The sequence below is a fragment of the Cyrtonyx montezumae genome, unplaced genomic scaffold (genome assembly GCF_038088225.1).
Source record: "Cyrtonyx montezumae isolate F1298 unplaced genomic scaffold, pur_monq_1.0 scaffold_16, whole genome shotgun sequence".
NCBI classification, from domain to species: Eukaryota; Metazoa; Chordata; class Aves; order Galliformes; family Odontophoridae; genus Cyrtonyx; species Cyrtonyx montezumae.
Genome location: NW_027071892.1, coordinates 12,538,893 through 12,559,896, shown reverse-complemented (window position 1 = coordinate 12,559,896; position 21,004 = coordinate 12,538,893). Strand labels below are relative to the sequence as shown.

The 21,004-nt window shown below is 47.1% G+C and overlaps 1 protein-coding gene across 1 annotated transcript; it reads right to left on the bottom strand.

Moving 5' to 3' along the window:
- Nucleotides 1–829: 829 nt before the first annotated feature.
- SNX8 (sorting nexin 8) lies at nt 830–17,128 on the bottom strand. The gene is made up of 11 exons (XM_065732915.1): nt 17,071–17,128; nt 10,204–10,394; nt 8,768–8,885; nt 6,387–6,508; nt 5,947–6,027; nt 4,876–5,036; nt 4,367–4,499; nt 3,257–3,325; nt 2,307–2,456; nt 1,788–1,937; nt 830–1,429 (listed from the first exon to the last, which is right to left on the bottom strand). Exons 1-11 carry the CDS (start codon nt 17,126–17,128, stop codon nt 1,316–1,318), a joined length of 1,347 nt encoding a protein of 448 aa, XP_065588987.1. The 3' UTR covers nt 830–1,315.
- Nucleotides 17,129–21,004: the final 3,876 nt, after the last annotated feature.

Genomic DNA, 21,004 nt, shown 5'->3' with positions numbered 1-21,004 from the left:
ATGCTTCCTTTCCACCAAGAGGACAAAACCTCCTGTAAGAAGCCAAGTGTGAAGCTCCCCTTGGGCAGACTCACTTGGTCCCACAGAAACTGGTTCAGGGGAGCCCTGATCACGTCAAGTTTTGTTATAGATGTTTCCAGACCCTTCACGCATCAGTTTCTCTAGAGGATAAAGTTCCCCCTAAGGTAAGGTGACATGCGAGTTCTCCTCCCCCTGCCATTTACCTCATGAGGGAAAGTCACTAGAGATATAAAATGAGACATGGAGAATAATAATTAGTCCCTTTATCACAATCAGATATCATCCTGAAAACCTCATTACTGAGGGCTGTGCTATCTTTAGAGAACTGTTACTTTCGTTGCCTGCTCTTCACAGACCCCGGTGCCACCCAGAGCTGGAAAAGACAACTTCAGTAACACCCCAATAAATACTGCTTTTTGCTGATCTGTTTTATCAGCACTGTGTCCCGGCCCACCAATGTAACAGGATACTTCATTTCATACTAGAGCAGAGGAGAAATCAGCCACAGGGCCACAACTCTCCCACCATCCTAAACAGCAACCCAGCAGATGGATGTCAGAACACCAGAAGAATTAACCATGCTGTGCTGTAGCTGTCCAGCTTGGATAACAGGAATGGTTTACAACCGAGGAGTGTCTTGTTCTATTACATTCCCATTTATGTCAGGCAAACTCCTCTAGGTTCCCCAACCCAGACACCTTTGGACCCAGACTGAATCAGCTGAGTAAGTCCTCAGGTGCTGCCCTGCACACAACCAGCTTAGCAAACCCACTCAGTTCATGTATTTTGCTTTAGGCCTATCAGTAATAAATCAAACTATCAATGGGATGGCTTTCCTCTTCCTCATACGCCTCTAACACAGGCCCCTCCCAAACCTAAAAGGAAATCCATATCTTCTCTATGAGCAAGTTCTGTTCATCTCAGCACCTCAGAAGCTTCTCAGCACGTGTGCAGATAAACCTTCTTGAAGGACAGTTAGAACAAAATGCAGAGGAATCAGCAATAACCACAGCACCTACTGCACCATGCCACATCCTGCCCCCACAGCAACTGTCTGCAAGATAACAAAAATCAGCTCTGCTCTAGAGCATTCCAAAATTAAGAGTGTCTTTTTATCTGTATGTTCTGCCCCACTTCCAGTCTGTCTAAATCAGAGAGCAGCTCAAAGCAGCAGTATTTAAAAAGGAAAAAAAAAAAAAAGCTGTTTGGAGGATTCATTCATTCTAACATCTGGAGGTAGAGGTCCAACCCCTCCCATGATTGCACTTCTTGCTCACGCTAGGTGCTCGGAGTATTAATTGGAGAAGAAGTTTCCATCTGGAGGTGACAATGGTGGAGTTGGCATATTGCTAGATCCCACGAAGAGGCAGCTCAGCTTCGGCTTCAATTCATTCCAAACTTTACTCATCTGTGAATGGAAAAGGAGAGGACACAAACAGGACAACGAGGTAAGACAGGAGCTCAGCACTCCGTACTTTAGCAGCAGCCTCAAGGTACCCAGCAGCACAACACAAGTCTGACAGAGCACTCTGGAGAAATCCAGCATACCCAGACTGCCACTTCTGGATGGTGCTGTAACAAGTGAGCACAAATCTTTCCTTAGAAGGGCTACAGGCTAGCCTTGATGCTTGCCCCCTTACTGAAAATACCTTAGCTGACTTTTTAATAAGTTATGGAAGATCCTGTCTGGATCGATGATTAGAAGATGGCCCACAGGAGAAAAATCAGTACAAAATTCTCATTCACATTTTGGCCAAAGAGCTCACCTCTTTGTGACCCTGGATCTGGGAATTGACAAAGGCCCCCAGGATGTGGGACGTGAGAGGCAGATAGATGTGGATGAGCTGTGTCTCCTGATGCAGGCAATACAAAGAGAAGTAATTCCGCAGCTCCATAGTTAGGATGGCATTTTCTTGCTGAAAGAGAAGGAGCTCGGTGAAACGCAATCCCAGGGTGAGGGTGCCAAGGAGACCCATTTGCAGAAGACATTACTCCTCACCACTATGTCAATTCAAGCACATAACAGGAACCTTACAGCACATAACTGCACAGGCAGTGCCCAGTCTCACATGATATGACAGCAACTGCACTTTCCATCTCATGGACTATTGCTTTCCTCATCTCCTGCAAATGTCATGTTGCCAGAGAACCAGTAACAAACACTGAAGAAAACAAATGTGTTATCCTTGTAGCACAGCAGGTAGCTCAAATTACTCAAAAGCCAATGGCTTCTTGCAAATATGACTGAGCTGTACCACTCTGCTTTCCCCACGCATCTGCACTACCTCCACAATTCGAGATTCCAGTTGCTCCACTGATTCCGGTTCTTTGTTCTGCACAGTGGCACTCATCATCTGCTTCTTCATCATGCTGTACTTATGCAGCGCTCTCTGGTGCTTGTGCAGTACCCCCTTCTCATGCCTTTCACACAGGTCCTTCATAGAGGAAAAGAAGCAAATAAAAAGTAGGTACTTAGTGGAAGCGTGGTGCTGAGGGACAGCAAGCAGGAGAGCCAAGAACATCAGGAACACAAAGACACGGTCATGCTTTTATTATTCCTATGCTGCAGATGTATTTTTTTCTTCTTAAGAAGGTAAAAAATTCTGTTAGCTAAGAATTCAAGTGCCACTTAAGCTCAGTGGCACAGGCCCAAGCAATCCGTAACATCACTCTGGCCAACATTTTGGATCTTATCAGACCACTTATCTTCCATGACCTTCTCAATATTAAGAGCTGGCAATTAACTGCAGTAATAGCTTCCCAGCGCCCTTCTATTTCAGTCCCAGCGTGGGAACATCAGGAGAGGCTGCCAAGTGCAGTTTCACTCAGTGCTTCTAAAAGAAATGCCTTTGACTGAGAGACTGATATCAACAAAAATCCTTTTGTTCATGGCTGAACTCAGGAACTGTCTCCACTGACCAAACAGAAGCCATCTCATTCACTCTTTTGACACAAAAGCAGCCAAATCTGGAAGAAGGTTGGCTGATCTGTGCAACTCGAGCAGTCAGATTTCTGAACTCCTCCTGGACGTGTTTGCCATTTGGCAACATCTCATCACCAGAACAGCTCATCAGTACGGCCGTGCAGCCAACCAAGGCCAACAGCCACTCCCGTCCCCCTGTGCCTCTGACCCACCCTCCCAGACAGTTTTCCATCTTGTTGGCATCACACCCTCTGAAGAGCACAAGCTTGCTCTAAGCGACTTTCTCACTGGCAGAAGAACAGCAAAGCTCACTTTATAGGACTGGAGTAAATCCAGGAAAAGGTTCAGCTTCTCCACCACATCATTCTCTTCCTGTTTACCCTAGAAAACAAGGAAAAAGTACATTTTATGTAAGCCTGGCAAGAACCAACATCACAGTTCTTCAAATCCATGCAGGCCCTCCACAGTATTCTCCAGGGCACAGCAGTGCTTACACAACTCCATCAGAAATCTTTCAGACATAACGGTAGTGCTCTGTCCTCAGCATGCAGAACAAAAACCTGAACTGGACTGAGAGCAGCTGTTCCCACTGACACAGTATCAGAGGCAGAGCAGTGAGCTCCCCAGTGCTGCACACCAGACCTTCCAGCTCTCTCTGCATCGAAATTTGTTTCTGAGGACTCCTCCAATCTTCCACCTTCCCTTCTTACAAGATCACGAATCCATTAAACCTATAAATACATATTTCCCATAATAGTTCATGCATCAGAGGGCATAAATGAGACGCCAAGCTAAGTGTGGCAACTTTTTTTTCTTTTTACTAAATACTGCCTTTCCTTCCCATATCAGTAGAACTCTCTGGAACAAACACTGGAGAAAAAGAGCTGGTCTGACTCACTGATAAAAGCGTGCTGAATATTTTAACACAATGGGATGCGAAGACAAAACTATTACTCTTACTTTCCATATGCCACAACCTCACATTGTTCTAACTGCCACAATCACATTGCACACTTACACAGGACACTTCTGTCTGAACGGCTCTCGTGTAATGTTCAAGTAAGGAACATGAATGTCAAAATTTGATTTAGAAACTCTGGATTCTCTGCAGCAGGCAAATAAGACAGAACACAGACTGTGCAGCAAACAACTCAACTGAACTTGTCCAATAACCACCTAACAGGAAAAAAGAAAGCAGGCCCTTCCCTCCTTTCCTTTTCCCCATTATATCCTTTCTCCATTCAAACCTGGCCCAGTTCTTTCATTCACACCTGAACAAGCTGCTGGCTGAGGATGCAAGCCTGCATTACAATCTCCTTTTTAAGTCTTTAAATGTCTATGCCCACAGATCTTGTGATTCATAAGACAGCAATGCACCTTCCTCATTTTACAAAAAGGAGCACAAAAAACAGATGAACTCACCTGCTGCACGGCCTTATCTGCCAGAAGTGCAAATTCAACAGACAGACCCTTCAAGGCCTGCTTCAAAGTCCCCCACGTGCTGTTATTCAAAGCAGCCCAGGAAGGAAGCGGTGTAGTGTCTGAGCCCAAAGCACTGGGAGAACAGAATGAATGATTAAGTTCAGGGAACAAACTCCTCTCGGTTGATGCACTAATTTGCAGAGAGTTGTTCAGAATTTCAAACAGCTCCCAGTGCACAGCTACTACTGCACTGTCACCAACACGACACCGAGTACACAGTGGAAAATGAGACAATATCACCCAAGCGTCAAGGTAGTGCTATGTACTTCTGCTGGTCTGTGGCATGCAGCCTTAGAGGAAACCACATACGATCTTATTTTTCAGTTAGGACAACCTGATTATGGCATACAGCACGCATCAAAACACCTGTTCTTACCAGACCCTTTGCAACAGTTGTCAGTTCTCAGTAGAAGTGTTCACATGAGCAAATCTTCTTTCACCCAACCTACCTTAATTCCTTCCCAAATATGAGAAGATCGGAGGCGTTATCAATGGCTCGAGAAGCTATCCTCTCCGCACGGTCCCGCAGCTTGTAGAAGCTGTTATAAATATTTCTGATGAGCTCCCTGCTGGCAGCAAACTGGGCCTGTATGTCAGCTGGGAGGAAGTCCTGAAGAAGCACAGGGGAGGTTACGAGTGGATATGTCAGAGGCGCATTCACATTCCATAACCACAGGGGCACCAGAGTTAGGAGAGACACCGATTTCTCTTGCACTCACTCTCCCCACCCCGTGACAACTCTGGAGAGATGAGTTTTGCAATTTAGATATCCATGCCAGATGTCACACAAACAGCCTCAAATCTCAGAGGCAGAAAGAGGTTCAAATACAGGTACAGACATGCTGGCAAAACCCACACCTCCACTACACAGTCAGAGCACAGATTGGGAGGTTCCCAGTTCACCAGTTCTGACTGGAAGCTACTAATAACTGCCAGCATTGCTGGGACAAGCACATACTGACAGCTCAAGTAAGTTCCTTCCGACCTGTGCATCACCACAGCCTCAGTTAAGCTCCAATAGCAAAACGTTCTGCTAGCAGAACATGAACCTGAACAGCCACTACAAAATTGCTCAGAGAACAGCGAGTGTATGCTGAAAGTCCACCACAGCACGAACCTCTGGGATAAACAGATCAGCACAGACTTCCACCTGACTTCCCTAAAGCAATCCAGATTACTCTCCCAGAGAGAAAGACAGAGTGGTGACTTGATAAGACATCAGTCTAGATATTAGCTCTTCAATCGTATGGTGTGGTCACTTGTTTGTTATGCAAGTACAGGTACTCAGAATCAGGTTCATCTCACATTCATGAACCAGCATTTAGCTAGAAATACCAGGCCTCCAAGAGTCAGATATTTATTTCTATTTCCTAAGAAACTCAGAGTTTAAAAGTCCTTCCAACTCTGGAAACAGTTCTCTCCTACCAAAGGACTCTATCACCAAATACCAGAACTGATTCACCTGGAGAAGAGAGACATTTAAATCAGCATTAAACGTGGTAAGAAATACATATACGTACCTTGGCCTGGGTAGCTAATCTGCAGGTCAGAAATTCATCTCCCACTCCCTGGACCAACTCTCTGAGTTTATTCTGTACATCCTAAAGAAGACAAAGTTCTTTCATGTTCATTTGATTCTAAGGATAGCCAGCCTGCCTAGAAATCTCACATTGTAATAGTAAGACACTGTTTATTGGATCAAGCTTTGTATAGGTTAGATTTAGTTCAAAGGGAATCGCATATGTATGCTTCTAAGAACAGTTACCATTTTCAAAGTATTGCATTTGTGGCAGCAAACGAACTTACACTCCACATTCCAGCTATAGAAATACCTCTTGAGAGACAGTGCTCCTCATCACAGGGAGCAACAACGCGGAGGTCAAAAACACCTCTGAACTCTGCCCAGGAGAGCAGTGACAGGAATGTGTGCAAACTCAGACTATCACCAACAAATACTCACTGAGCCACTGAATGACAGAAAGAGCTTCAAGAGCACATCTTCAGAGAAGGGGGGATGTCGAGCCACCAGGTTTATAAAGCGCTTCAGAGCTCTCCTCCTTGATTCTATGAATTCTCGATCGGCTGCAGGAAGGCCAAATTTCAGTTAGCACAGTACATATTACAGTTGCTCAGAAAGAGAGAAAAGAAAACACTCCATCCAGGAATTTCCTCATACTTATAAGCCTTGCTGGTGCACTTGAAGAAAATCAAAGAGTGGTGACGGATACCGTCGCTCCCTAAAACACATTTTTAGACTGCCAACCAGGACAACTATTCCCTCAAGTGGTACTTCATATCTTACTGAAACATCCTGCATATATATTCACGTGTGTATTTCCACAGGACAGGTCAAGTAAGCAGGTTAAACAACTGAGTCTAAGACCTGAAACCACTCCTAATAAAGAAAGGGTTGGGTTTATTCAGCTGCTGTGCCAATATCCGTGCTTATCTTTTTCCCACGATACTGAAAGTACTCTGAAAATCTGCATCTCAACCCACAGTACATCCACGCAAAGGCCTCCCTTGTCCAGGAGGAAGAAGTTGAGCTCTTCTTCCTTCTCAAAACAGGAAGGGTTTCAATCTGGTGGTCCTGCAGTGAAGCAGGGATCAGAGATCCTAGTGACTTCGCAGGAAAGATGAAAATATTCAATTAAAATAAATCTGAAGGAGTAGAAAGCAACAAAGACTGAAATCAAAGGAATATATGGACAAGTGGATAACCAAAACTTATCCATGACAACATTTTCAAATCACGAAGTTGCTTTTTGCTGCACTTTTAAGCTGGGAGTCTGGGCTACACAGAGCCTCTACAATCATCTTTCCAACGGTGTCACCCATCACGTGATTTTCTCAGTCATTAGGGTTGCAGATCTAGACTGGGCTTTGCTCCCTCTTTAGCCCACACAAAGACTCCAGGAGTCACCTACTCCCTGTATCACCTGCCTTAAAACTTGCTGCTAAAATTTGCCAAAATGTGCAAAGCAGACCATCAATCTTCCTTCACCTGACAGACAGATGAGAGCAGCCATCACGGAGGTAAGGGCATAACTTAGCACAGGAATATCCTGATCATACAGCTTTGCTCTTCAGGCTCTGAGACTAAGGAACGTGGCAGATCACACAGCTACTCTGACCTGTCAAATACTGTGTTCAGCATCTGCATTTATTGGTCACTAATGCACTCAGAACCGAGAAGTTCCCATTCCATTTCCTTTTTCCTGAATATAGTTTATTTAATACCTCTTACACAGTTTTTCTATATTTAAAGTCCCTGTACTAAAAGCAATCATCACTTTTTGCCTTAAAGTTTTGGACCACCATCAGGACTGCACTACTAGCATTTGTTCCTAAACAATGCCATCAAATTTTCTGTAACACATCTCATGTGCATGATAGGAAATGAACCAGTGAGCAAATAGAAGTATCAATACATCAGAAATGCCAGGAAATAAGCAGCAGACAAGTTTTACGTATTAGAAATGTCTTTCAAGCATCTTCTCTCTGCTAAGATAGCTCAGAAGGGTCACTTTGCTTATAGGTGCTTCACGAAGTGGGAATTCTGGAAGATCCCAGCAGAGAACACTGAATGAACTTCAAAGATTGGTTTTCACCACCTCAAAAGACAGTTTGCACTCCATCCTGAGCTATGACCACTGAAACTCCCCAATAAGGTTATTTTGCTCTGCTGTGGCTCACTACAAACCCTGCTCTGTCCACTGTCTACCAGCTCCTTTTTACTGCAGCAATACACAGAGTCCTTGAATAAAATCAATTACTTACTGAAACACATTAAACTGAGCAGTATGGGCAGGAGACAAGGCAGTGAAAAGCTGCACTCGCACAGATAAAGCAAAAAACAAGACAGGATTTTATATAGTTATGCAACATTTTAAATAACAGGAGTTTAAAAGTTTTGCCTACAAAACTTGGAGAAGGAGCTTTCATATGCCTTGGTCTTGGGTTACTTCATTGGCTCCTAGCAGCTACAGTGTACTCAAGGAGAAGGATGTCAATCCCAGCCTTCATTTTTAATTTCTAGTTACCTTAAGCAGATTGGCAAGCTCTTTCTTGTAACAGGAAAAAAAAAACGAAGAGGGAATTGGTCACTTTAAGGCACTCGGTTAATCCGTAAGGACACATTTTTGTAGGTAAGCTCAGTGTGATCAGTGCTGCCATAAGGCTCCTGTGTGAGGGAACACTGTAACACAGTGCCCTGCTAAAGCTGTTACCATCACTGCGCTGCCCGCCCTGAACTGAACCCTTCCAAGTATTTATTTTCAGCGATGTATCTCGATCACACTCACACCATGACTTCCAGACAACGCAAAGAGCCAAGGTTACCTCCCAACATCCTCTTTGGTGGAAGTGCTGGCACCATACGATACGGGAACTTCTGCAGCAGCATCTCATGGAACACCACAAAATCGTTATACCGCCTATAGACCGAGCACTTGAATCTCTGCAAGGGAGGAAGAAACAACTTTAAATTAACTCATAGGCCGGACAATCAGCAGCACTTCCACAGCTCCCTAATGTAAGCTGCAGAAAGGAAAGGAAAATCACACCCAGAGAGTGCAGAAATAAAATATTTCTCACTCCTAGAGGCTTGTGGTAGGAAGGTAGGAGAAAATACTGCTCACCCACTGCAACAGCTGGTAAGAAAGACTACATACAACTATACACTTTCTCATCACTTTTGCTTTGCATGTCACCCACCACTTACAGCAGCACTATGCATTTTCAGAGGTACAGTAACGAGGCAGATAACTGGAGCACAAGGACTATGGCCCCTAGGGCCTCCCTCTGTCTCATCTGAAATCTGATGCTGATTTGTGCTGCAGTTCCTCATTGAAGATCAAGGGCAAGTTATTCTACTTCCTGCAGAAGCATCTACAGCTAGAACTGAGAGGGGTGACAGCGACTGAGATGAGCTGGTAATGGACTCCTAAATTCAAAACCTAGCAAGACCAGCAGGGTCTTTCAGACCCGTGTCTTGTACTTATGGCAAAAGCATCAACTCCTCAAGAGCCCACAGAAACACTCTGCCATTTTCCCCCATGCAACAATATCTGATGATCTTCCAGACATTAATCTGAAGCCCTAAACTTCACCACAAATAAGTGATGCCAAATATGTACAACAGTCTGATTGCTGCTCAGTAACGGTATTTTTGGTGGCTTAGGACACACAAATTGCTCACAGTGTACTCTGAATAGATTTCTTTGTTGAAAAGAGACACCCAATCTACTGGAGAGCTATTTCACTGTCCATTCCATAAACAGGAAGAGATGCATCGACTTCAGTCTTTGCTAACCCCATGGATGGAACCTTGCAGGGCAAGTAAACGGGAAGTGGCAGAAGGATTCATTTCTGTTTATTAAGGATTTCAGTTTAGCACTGCCAACATTATTTCTTCACAAGTTCTAAGCAACCTGAAACGTGGAACAGCACACAGCAACCTGTTATGGAGTCATTGATTTCTCAGTGTTATACATCTGCTTTTGTACAGAGCTCACAGTGCGCCCGGCTGGCCAGTCACCTGAGCATTACCCAGTGACTTTGCAAAACTAGCTGATGATGCATCAGTCCTCAGCTAGAAGACGTGCCACACTGCAGAAGCACCTGGAGAGAAAGCATGAGCCTAGTGCACTTAAAGCCAGCCAGCACCACCAGCCTACCCAAACCAGCACCATCCAGCACAGCAACTCAGACAACACTGCCAAAAGCAAGTGCACGGATGCTCCTCAGAGGACACAACCAATGCTTGATCACATTACCTTGCTGGAAACCTCATATTCCACATGCTTCAGAAAAAGGCCCTTCTTCTCAGGTATAAGCTCCACCTGCACGCTGTCCTTGCTCAATAGCTCCTGCAGGGTGTGGGGAAGCAGCAGCGGATTTCCCGGGGGTGCCTGCATTAGGAACTGCTCCGGTTCCCGCGGTTCATTTACTGGAGGCTTTGCAAAATCTGAAAGACAAAAAGGGATAAAACAGCCCAACAGACATTGAGACGGTATAGAAAGGAGCCTTAAAACATCCCGTTCCCTCACTCAGAGCTCCCACAGTGGTGCAACACCACCAGAAGAGCACTCGAGCCACTCCTCCCCCAGGAGGCTATGCTACTTCCCACACGTTGACATCGTACCTCCCTCTCCACTGCACCCAGAAGCACCACCAATTATATCGAGTCAGGAAGCCATCTCTACTGAGCAGGAGATTCACAGGCCAAATTCGTGCCGTGATTCAGCTCGGAGGCCTGTGTTTCCTGTCTGTCCAGCTCCCACCACAGCAGGATCTGCCAAAATGAATGAAGCCCTAGCTCAGCACTTTTGGATTCTGCCTAGAACAAATCGTGGAAGTAAAGAGAACGTGTTCTTTCACTGCACTGCAGAGAGTTGTTAGATTCATTTCATGTGCCATTACAAAGGAAAGAGACGCTCTGTTTGACATAGCTCTATTAAATTATATGACAGTATGCTGGAGCATGCATGATTTGCAGTAATTTACTATGTCAGTTCGATAGCAGCAGGAAACAGATCCCAGCAATGTTTATCAACCCTAGAGTTCCTCTATCTCAGCAAGCTCAGGCAAAAATCTTACAAATGCACACTCTATTATTGTAGATAAACCCATCCTGTTTGGTTTTTATTTTGCTGAGTTCTGTTGGGTTTTTTTTTTTGTTTGTTTGTTTTTGCCACACACTGAATTCAGCCATAACAGCACAGCTTTGGTCAGAGAGATCCTAACTAATTCTCAGCAAGATGCAAAGGCAAAAAAGATGGCTGTAACAATACGGCCTGGAAGACAGACTGCACCAAAGAAGGGGAAAGGAGGATGATTCAGAGTGCTCTCTTACTTCTGAATGACCAAACTGAAGTCCTCTCTCTGAACTTGACTCCGTAACTGTATGTTACATGACTGCAAACCAAGCTCACATTCTTCCACAAAGCAATTTCTCTTTTCTACCCATTTTACACATAGGAAAAGACAGAAACATGGTGAGAAATGTGGATATAACCCTGGAATCTATTCAACCCACACCTGGGCTGTGCTCTCCAGTCTGGAACAGATGAGCTGCTTCCTCTCTGAATACGTTGTGTAAGAGGGACACTGCGAGCAAGCTCTTTTAAAAGCAAGTTGAATCCACTGATGAAAAACTGTTTAAAGCTGTGGAGCGTTAACCATCCCCTCCTTGCAAATGCATAGAAGTTGCAGCCCTTTTTAAGGACACCTAAAATGTTGATAACACAAGAAGACTGTAACTACAGAAGCAAGAATCTTCCCTGTAAGCTTTGATACATCACTGAAAAGGTTGGTATCTGCCTCAGAAGTTCCTTCAGGAGGATACAGATTCATAACCTCAACTCGAAAGCCCTGACCTCCTCCTAAGGGTTCCCCACCTGTTCCTTCATGTGCTCGAGGCTCTGGAAAAAGGAGAAAGCAGGCAACCTCCAGATACACAGCTTCAGTCTTCCTTTTGTAGAAGGGCTTATAAGGAGACCAACCCAAACCCAGGACAAATGGCCTTATCCCACACGTCTTGTCAGGCTTCAGATTCCTGCAAACGTGACTCAGAGATGCAAGTCTTAACAACTCTGCTTTAATTGAATAATCACCTGTTAACCCCACCTACAAAGAGCTGCTAAAAGTTCCAGTTAATTGCCAGAAATATGCTGCAAAAATATAAGCTAATTCAAGCTGATATGGGATTCTGCTGGATATAGTGTTAAAGTACCTACACTGCACTTCAAATAGATGCTGAACTGAGAAAGGAAAGGAAGGAAAAAACAACTCAGGACACAGAGAGTAAGACAAATGATTTCCCAGTGTAGCAAAACCCTCCTACCTAACATGTGATGGTGCAGCAGGGTATCAGCAAGCACACTATCAAGAGGAAGCATCAAAAACACACACACTATGAAAAGCACAAGACAGCCTCGCTCCTGGAGCAGTGGTTCTCCTGCTGTATGCCCTCGTAATGCATGGTTTTAATTGCTTAGGACACATGAGTGAAATGCAACGTGACTCAGAAGGTTTTGTTATTTCTGCCGTGCAGGCACACAGGCTTAAACAGAATTCCATGGCCCTGTGTTGCTCAACCACTGGCTTGCATTTCAGAGGAAGTCACAGCAAAACAGTCTGCCAAAGCAGGGCTGGCCCAAACACAACCCACCTGCTTCTGAGAGAAGTTCTGATCTGCACCAACACGATGCTCCTGCTGCCTACTGAGCCACTCTCCCTTGTGGTGGTCCTGCTGGCCAGCTGACAGCAAGGATTCTGTGACAACTGCTCCCTCATCAGGGGCTCAGCATCAGCTGGTGAGCTGCCCACCCCCAGTGGGAACAGATCCAGACCACAAGGAAGGACTTACAGAAGAAATACTGAAGGCTTCATGGTTATCCTCTAAGTCCTTGAATCTACTGCAGGACTCAAACTGTCAGTGACGTGATGCTGAGGACTCCCATGCCCACTGCAGCAGCCTGCACCCACACTGCCTCAAAGACAGCAGCAGAGTGAAACCCCACACAGAGATCAAGACACAACGTTCCTTCACTTGAAACACTTTGCCCAGTTATTCTCAAATTTTGTGTTCTAAAACTCACCTACAGGAAATACCTTCTCTTTATCAGCAGTTCACATATCCAGCTCTTCCTGAAACTGTAACTATTCTGCATCCCACCTTGCCTAAATGCACGAAGCCATTCAAATCAGAGAGCTGTACATAGTGAATAATTACACTTTAATTAATAACACATCTTCCTCATTAACAGGACAGCTAGCCAACATGAACGTGCACCCTGGAACGCTGGTCTGAGAACACTACGGTTACTTTGGAGCTGTTAGCTTGTTCCAGAAAACACCACTCCAGCGTTAATATTAACCCTGCAGAACAACACACACTGCAACTATTGAGCAGCCCGTCCTTCGCCCTGCTCACTGAGCACTCAATTCAGAAACAGCCTTGAGAACCCTGGCCAGGAGTGGTGGACAACGCGGGCCAGGAATGGTGGATAATAGTGGGAACTCATTGGTATGAGCTCCCGCGTTCGACCAATAAAAGGATTTACACGCACCGTAACAAAACACTTAATGCTTCCCATCACGTGCTCTGCTGGAGAACAGCTCATTTTGAAACGTTCCCTTTCACCTCAGATCATCATCTAGCAGAGTTTATATACATAGAGCTGTAAATGAATACAGAAATGAGGTAGGGAATACACATATGCACACATATACAGACAGGCAGAGAGCGAGAAGACAAGAAACAGAAGCTTAGAGAAGTATTTAAAGCACAGCCTAATTTTTGTTTGCTTCTGAAAGAACTGTGAGAACTGCTGCCTGGGCTGAAAGGGCCCAGGGAACAACCCACAGCTCACTGCTCATCGCACACAAGCAGCCCCCCACCCTGCCTCCAACCTGCCCCGCGTGGCTGTGCCTCTCTCCCCTCCCTGCTGGAGCGCAGGCAGTCAAAGCTGGAGGGCTTCACTGGCTCATAGCTGACTGCCTGGCACTGCTCTTCATCACACTCGGTGCTGATCCGCCCATGAGATGTACTCAAGTGGAAGGTGCCAGGGAATCACTGGTTGCATGTGTAGCGGGCTGCAAGGAGAAAGGAATGCAAAAGGGAGGAATGCCTTCAGGAAAAGTAACTGCTTCCCTGCTGTTATCTCAGCCACGGCCTTGGGAGCAGGAGGCAGCAGCTGTCAGGAACAGAGTGCAAGGAGCCGGATTTCTGCGCGCTCATAGCTCACGTTTCCCCCTGGCAAAAACACAAGATCCACCACGAGCTGCCGGGTAAGGCACGCTGCAACAGCAACCACACATCAGCACTTCCCCTTCCCTTCTGCCTTCTCAGGAGCTATGGAAATGCCTTTCCCCCAGCTGTGCCCAACACAACCCTCCCTGTTAGGAGAATTCCCTGGCAGTGTCTATCCCAGCCTCACTGAGAGCAAGCATTGCCACCACAGCATTAACTCCCTTCCTTTTTTTTTTTTTTTTGTTCTTACTTTTTATTTTTTTATAATGCTTACATAATTTGAAATCCCCTGAAGACTAAAAAAAGAAAAACAGAAGTTCTAGGGAAAAAGAAAAAAAAAAAACCCACACAAAAAAAAAGCACCTTTCTTCTTAAGGCTTTAAATGTTTTTGAGACTGAGACAACTGTGTGCAACTTGGTTGTTCCTGTCAGTAAAGGGACTTTAATCCATAGAATTCTTATTCTGAAAGGAAAACGCTGAAAGAGTCAGCCACCTTCATCCAAAAAAAAAAAAAAAATGACCCACAGATCTATAGGAATAAGGAGAGTTTTGCTCTGATTAAGAGATGGTGTGACTGCAGACCAAGAGTTTGGTCATAAATCCACACTGCCCAGTGCCAAAGAGAGACAAGGTAAAATAGTATGTATGTTGTCAAAAATGAGACGTAGGAACACAGGCTCCAACACTACTTTCCTCCTTAATCCTGCTCCCTCACTCTACATATCACACTGTGCTGGCTGCTCCGGGCTGTTTTTTCCTCTGCTTTGAGGGTCTGGGGGCAGCTCTGTCATTTGGTTTTCATTTGATTCCCCAACTAAACTTCAAACCGCTGCTCAGGATCCGGGGCAAGAAAAGAAGCAGTGTCACAGCTCAAAGATATTCAAGTGAGGTTATCTAAGCTTGATTTAATAATTTTTAAGTGCTAGCATTTCTGCATTCCCCCACAGCTGTAGGTCTCCAACTGCTTATCACAACCACAAAGAACAGCAAGAGGAAAAAAAAGAGAAAAACCAGCAAGTTATCTCCTTTGAATATCACAGAGTAAATCTGTATGCCAGAATAGAGAGCTAACTTGGAGCCTAGTGCCCTGTTCTCTTACCCAAGCTGTTAGATCAAGTGATTAATTAAGTAATTTCCCAGTCTGGGAACACAAGGAGAAGCATTTCATCTCTAAGTCTGCCACGCAGCCACAGAGCTGAGCTGCAGCAGACACAGAGTGGGAAGGAACTACACAAGCTGAAGAAGTAACAGGATTGGGGGTGGGGGGCAACCCAGTGAGGAATTTTCACAAAGACTACAGAGATAAAAGCCAACTCAAAGCCAGTAGGGCAGCCTTCAGCTCTTTCAGTGGAGGACTGAACTTCCCTCCCTCACACCCAGCTCTAATGAAGAGGGTGGAAGTGGGAAAACTAAAAGCAACTAACACACACAACCGTTCTGCAGGAGTTAGCTTTCAGGGAGCTGGGAGCTGTAAGTATACCCCATACAAATTCACACACAAGTCTTTCACTGGGGCAGCTTATCTTAACTACAAAACTGGCAAGTTTCCATAAACACCCCTGTCCGAGGAAATCCTGTCAAAAGAAGTTATCTCCTGCTTTACAAAATTTCAGTATTTAAGCATAATGAACAGCGTGCCACTCCAGCCTCCAGATGGTCCTTTTACACACTTTCTGCATCTTGAACAAACTAATCCACTGTGTTGAAACGCTCCCATCCTTTTGTACCAGTTCCCTATCTAACTGCTACGTTGCTCTCCATCAGTCTGTGCCAACCTACTAAAACTTGGCGCTCCTGAGGGAAAACAGAGTGGTTACGCTCAAACTGTACTGTCTGCAGTGGGGGCAGCCTTCCCCACCGAGCCCTGCTGCAGCTGCACACACAAATGAACATTTACCCCCAGAAGAGAAGGGGCAGCCCCTGTCCCAGCCAGCACACCCGCATCAGCTCACTGCAGTCACTGTAAAACAGACCCAAAAGGGAGCAAGAGCCAAAAAAAAAAATGTTAAAAGATCAATACAAGCAGCTCAGCAGAAATGACTTCATACGTTGGACACGAGCTTTTCTTCTTTTTTATTGCTCTAAGATGCTTGAAATGCTGCAAATTAGAGAATTTGTGTGTCCTGGTCCTGCTAGAATACTCACTGATAAACTGCTGCTCCCTGAAGAAGTCTGGCATGGCTACCAGCCTCCCGAGACCTCGGATCCCAAACCAAATTAAAGAGATACCTCCTTCCGCAGCATACCCTTCTTCCACGGAGGCCGTCAGACACTCGCCCCGTGCTCACAACGCGATCTTTTCCTAAAGAAAAGCCACGTTTCCTAGGGCTGCTCGGAGCAGCCCACAAGCAGTGCTGCAGCGGATCGGAGAAGCACGGCGCTCAGACGCTGAGCTCCGGGAGCAGAACCGCAGCAGCGTGCCCGAGGGAGCCCTCTCTCAACGTCCCAACGCCTTTTACATCAGCCCTGGACGGAAGCGTCCCAGCACGACGCGTTCATCTATGCACGCGTGCCGCGCACCAGGAGCCCCACAGCCGAACCCTCGCGCACCACGTCCCCTCGAGCTCGGGTCCGCTCCTGCAGAGGGCCGGAGCCATCAGCCGTGCGGAGCCGCACGGGAAGGCGGAATAAAGTCCCGGTGGGAGCGCCGTGCCGCGTGGCTCCCGGCGAGGAGCCGCTCCGGGCCGCCCGCCCGCTCCAGAAGGGCTCCATTAAACGCGACGCTCCGAGCCGGGCGCCGCGCCCACCGGGGACAGAAGAAGGCGGCCGCGCTTCCCTCCCGGTTTTAGCCGAGGCAGCAGCCCCTGAAGAGCGCTATCGCCCTCCCGGAGCCGGCAGCGCTGAGGGAGCCCCGTGCAGCGGCCCGCAGCCGCCCCCCGCCCGTACCTGTGCCGACACCCGCGCTGCCTGCGGGCGGGTCGCCGTCCATCGCGGCCGCAGTCATGTGAGGCCGCGGCCCCGCGGGCGCCCTCCCCTTCCTCCGCAGCGCGGGCGGGGCCGGGCCGGGAGGGGGCGCGGGACGGCGCGGTCCCGGAGCGCCGCAGTTTGGGGAAGGGCTGCGAGGTCCCCGTCGCCCGTTACCGCCGCCGTGGCGGTGACCGCGCCGCACACCGCTCTGTTGTCCTGCTGTCCCACCTGACCCTCCCCTGGCACAACGTGAGGCCGACGCCCCTCGTCCCATCAGAGGCTGCTCCGGTGTCGGAAGAAGATTTGGGGTTCCACGTCCCCACTCAGGAGCACGCTCCTGATCTCAGCATAAATGACACAAATGCTGGCAGTGTTGGGGCTCGCGGGCGTAACACAGCTCTGGTGCTGGAATCAGACTGCTGTTTTCTTCTGAAAACTAAAGATGGTGATAAGACGCGGACCAGGAGAGCAGGCCGCGCTCCTCAGCTCACGGACACTTGGCATTTCCTTCCATGGAGTTCTCCCTCCCCACAGTGTTTCATTCCCACTGCCGGTTGGTCATGCCCTTCAGATGTGTCCTACACTAAATAATTTGAGGGATATAGATGCTTATGAATCATTACTGAAGATACAATTATTATCTTTTTCCCCCAGTGGAAAAGACATTGTAGTGTCTTACACTACACACCAGAAGGAGTGCACTGATAAAGGTAAACGCACAGCAATAAGTATCACCCCATTCAGGAAAGCATAGAAATGCAAACATCTGAAATGCAGATTCTAGCCCTGCCTGAAATGAGCATTTCAGGCATGAATGCCCCTCGCTTAATTTGCCTTTTTTTCCCCCTCATTTTTTCCTTTTTAGTCTGGAAAATAAAGTTGGCAGTGGCAAAAATCAGACATGCTTTGTACAGTAGCTTTCCTGAAAGCAGTCAGACAAGCAAGATACAAAAACATGCAGAGACACGAGACCTCCAGGTTTAGATGCCACCATAACAACGCTTTATGTTTCTAACATCCACTGCATTGGATGCACTTGCTAATTGATGTTCTTTTAATTGATGTGCTAATCTCCCCAAGACAAACAATTATCTCCTCCACTATACGCAGAGAACTGAAGCACGGGGAAGTATAAAATGAGAATTCTTTGAGCTGTAATCACAGCCATAATGCTTTCCCTTGAACCTTTTCCAGCTGCTACAGACCCAGCGGATTGGACGGATTCTGTTCCCTTCTTCCTCAGTGCTATTCCAGCTGAGATCTGCACAAGCGTGGGTGCAGACAACCTGTGTAGGAAACCAAAGCAGCGTGGCATTATTTGAGCTGAGAGGCCCTTCAAGTTGTGTTTATACAGCAGCTGAGTGCAGAGTTTCGCAGGCTCAGCACTTCTGGAAACGAAGCACTGTGCCATTTTTTGCCTATATGGCATTTCTTGGAGAAAATGAATGGAGGAATCAACACGTCCTCGTTTAACTACGGATCTTTGATTGGTCTGTACTTCAGCTAATATCATAACTATTTATTTGGTATAAATAAGGCATTCTACACTGAAGATCGCTTTGGCAATCTGCAGAAGGAGTCTCGAAGAAAAATACTGTGAGAGAAAGAATCCAATATTTATTGCTGAAATAATTTTTGACAAGGAGAGAAAGTCTCTCAGTAACAGAAGTCTCTCTTTTCAAAAACAAAAGTTATTGAACTCATCCCTGTGTGCTGTGAACACAGCAGAAGTTTCTGGAAAACCCACAGCACAAAGACTATCACTTCTGGAATAAGAAGGAAAGGGCTGGTGTTGCTGATTTCCAGGAACAAACGTCACACAGAAGAACAGGACTACCTGAGGACTATTCTGTCTGCATCCTCTCAGTATTAGATACAATTTTGTACATTTCATAAAGATAAGAGCTTGAATACTCTTTCAGAATTCGGTTTAGGAATCAGTGTTTTCTGTTCCATCATTCTCACATCACTTGCACTCAGTAAAATACATTTCTGCTTTGACAATCGTGTTATAAGAAGCCATTATTGACTGACTTCTCACCCCAGATCTCCCATTAGGGTTAGGATTTTTGTGTGTGGAATACTTGCAGGAATGAGCTCCATTTGTCAGCAAAAACCTCTGCTTTAAAAGTTGTTCCGCTCACCCTCAGATTGCTGAATAAGCACTGGAGGACAAAGAGTAACAGTGAGCTTTCAATAGAAGAATGGAACAGGAAGGAAGAGAAAATAAACCAAAAATTGCTGTCAAGTAAGAGAAAGTGCAAACAGCAGTCTAGGCAGACAGGAAAGAAGGACACAACGTTTAAATCTGTTAACAGGAAAACAAGTAATATAGAAAATCTGCTTATCCCAGCAGTACAGGCAACTGCGAAGAGGACTCAGTGAAACCTGAGTCACAGATGAGCTAATGAAAAGCTGTGCAATCCCGAGGGCCCAGATGGTGCTCTGGATTGGAGCACAGCATGCCCTCATATCTGGAAAAAAAAAAAAGGGGGCTTGTGAGGGCAGGCAGGGCAGCAGCTTTTCCTTACGCTCATGCATGCTGCTGAAAATCAGGAAGTCGAAGTCTAGTCAAGTGCCGTGACACTGCAGGGGAAAAGTAACCACGCAGCGCCAGTCATCGTTTCCATTCATAAACACTGCCCGTGGCTTAAAAAGGGAACTGACACTCACAGCACCCAGCTGGGTTTGAATGGAGCTAGGGAGACATCTTGTGACCAGCTGATAAATTACAAAACTAGTTTTTCCTGGCTTTTTTTTTTTTAATGTCTTTGCTCAAGATTTAACAATAGTGCAATGTAAGATATGACCTAATTCAAAACGCTAATCGCAGTAGCCCGTCTCTTCTCACCACGTTTCCATGCTGACATTCTTAACCTGAATGCTTTGATTTGAAATTCAGCGCTGGGACACACACACAGAAGAAAGCAGGATCAGGTGCTCACCTCAGGGGCAAACGGAGATTAACTCCTCCTGAAGAGCTGCTCTCATCTTTTTCCTCTAAAGCCATTGCTGAAACCCGACGGTATCGAAGAAAAGCTCCAGGTTCCCTGTGCCAGTTTGGATATACCAGCACACACACTGTGGTTTTGCACCAGCAAAAAAAGTTCCCTTGGCGGAAAGCAATGGTTCAGTGGACGCAGAGATCAGCACTCGGAGCTGACCGCAGCCCGTGCCCAGGTTACACCGACCCGCCGGGGCTGCTCAGGTAACGCTCCACATCCCGACACCAAGCACAGAAGGCAGCGCTCCGCATCAAGCCCTCTCACCGACCCCAGCATCGCGGCGGTGGCACCGCACACGAGCGCCACATTCCACCACTCGAGAAACAGAACTAACGCCGCGGAGACCTCGCGGAGCCCGGCAGGACTCTCCGGGTAGGCACGATCCCCTCCCAGCCGGCCTCCCCCACGCCTCGCCGTCCTGGGGACCGGCACAGACCCATAGAGTGTGGTAAAGCGGCGGCATGGCCGGGCCAACGCGGCGGTGTGTGGCGCTGCGGCACCACCCCTCCGCTGGCAGCTTGGTAGCGGCCGCGCTCGCTCCGCCGGCTTCGGGCGGTGCCACGGCGGGAGCGCCGCGGGGGGTGGAGGACAACCCCGTTTCGTCTCGCGGTGCCGCTGTGTCACGTCTGTGGCCGCACGCGGGAACGGCCGGAGGTACCGGCGCCGCACAGACAGCTCAGCCCGCGCCCGCCCAATTGAGTACCGACACGCGCTGCGCTTTTGGCTTCCCGCGAAATGGTTCGGCCCAACCCCACCTCGGCGCACGCGCAGCGGCCGCCATGTTGGGCTGAACCACAGAGCAGCGGAGCAGGGGGAGCCGCGGCCGCGAGGGCTGGGAAAGGACGGACGGCGCCGCCGGCCGAGCGAGTGGGGAGAGCGGTGGGGGAGACGGAGATCTCTCCGGAGTG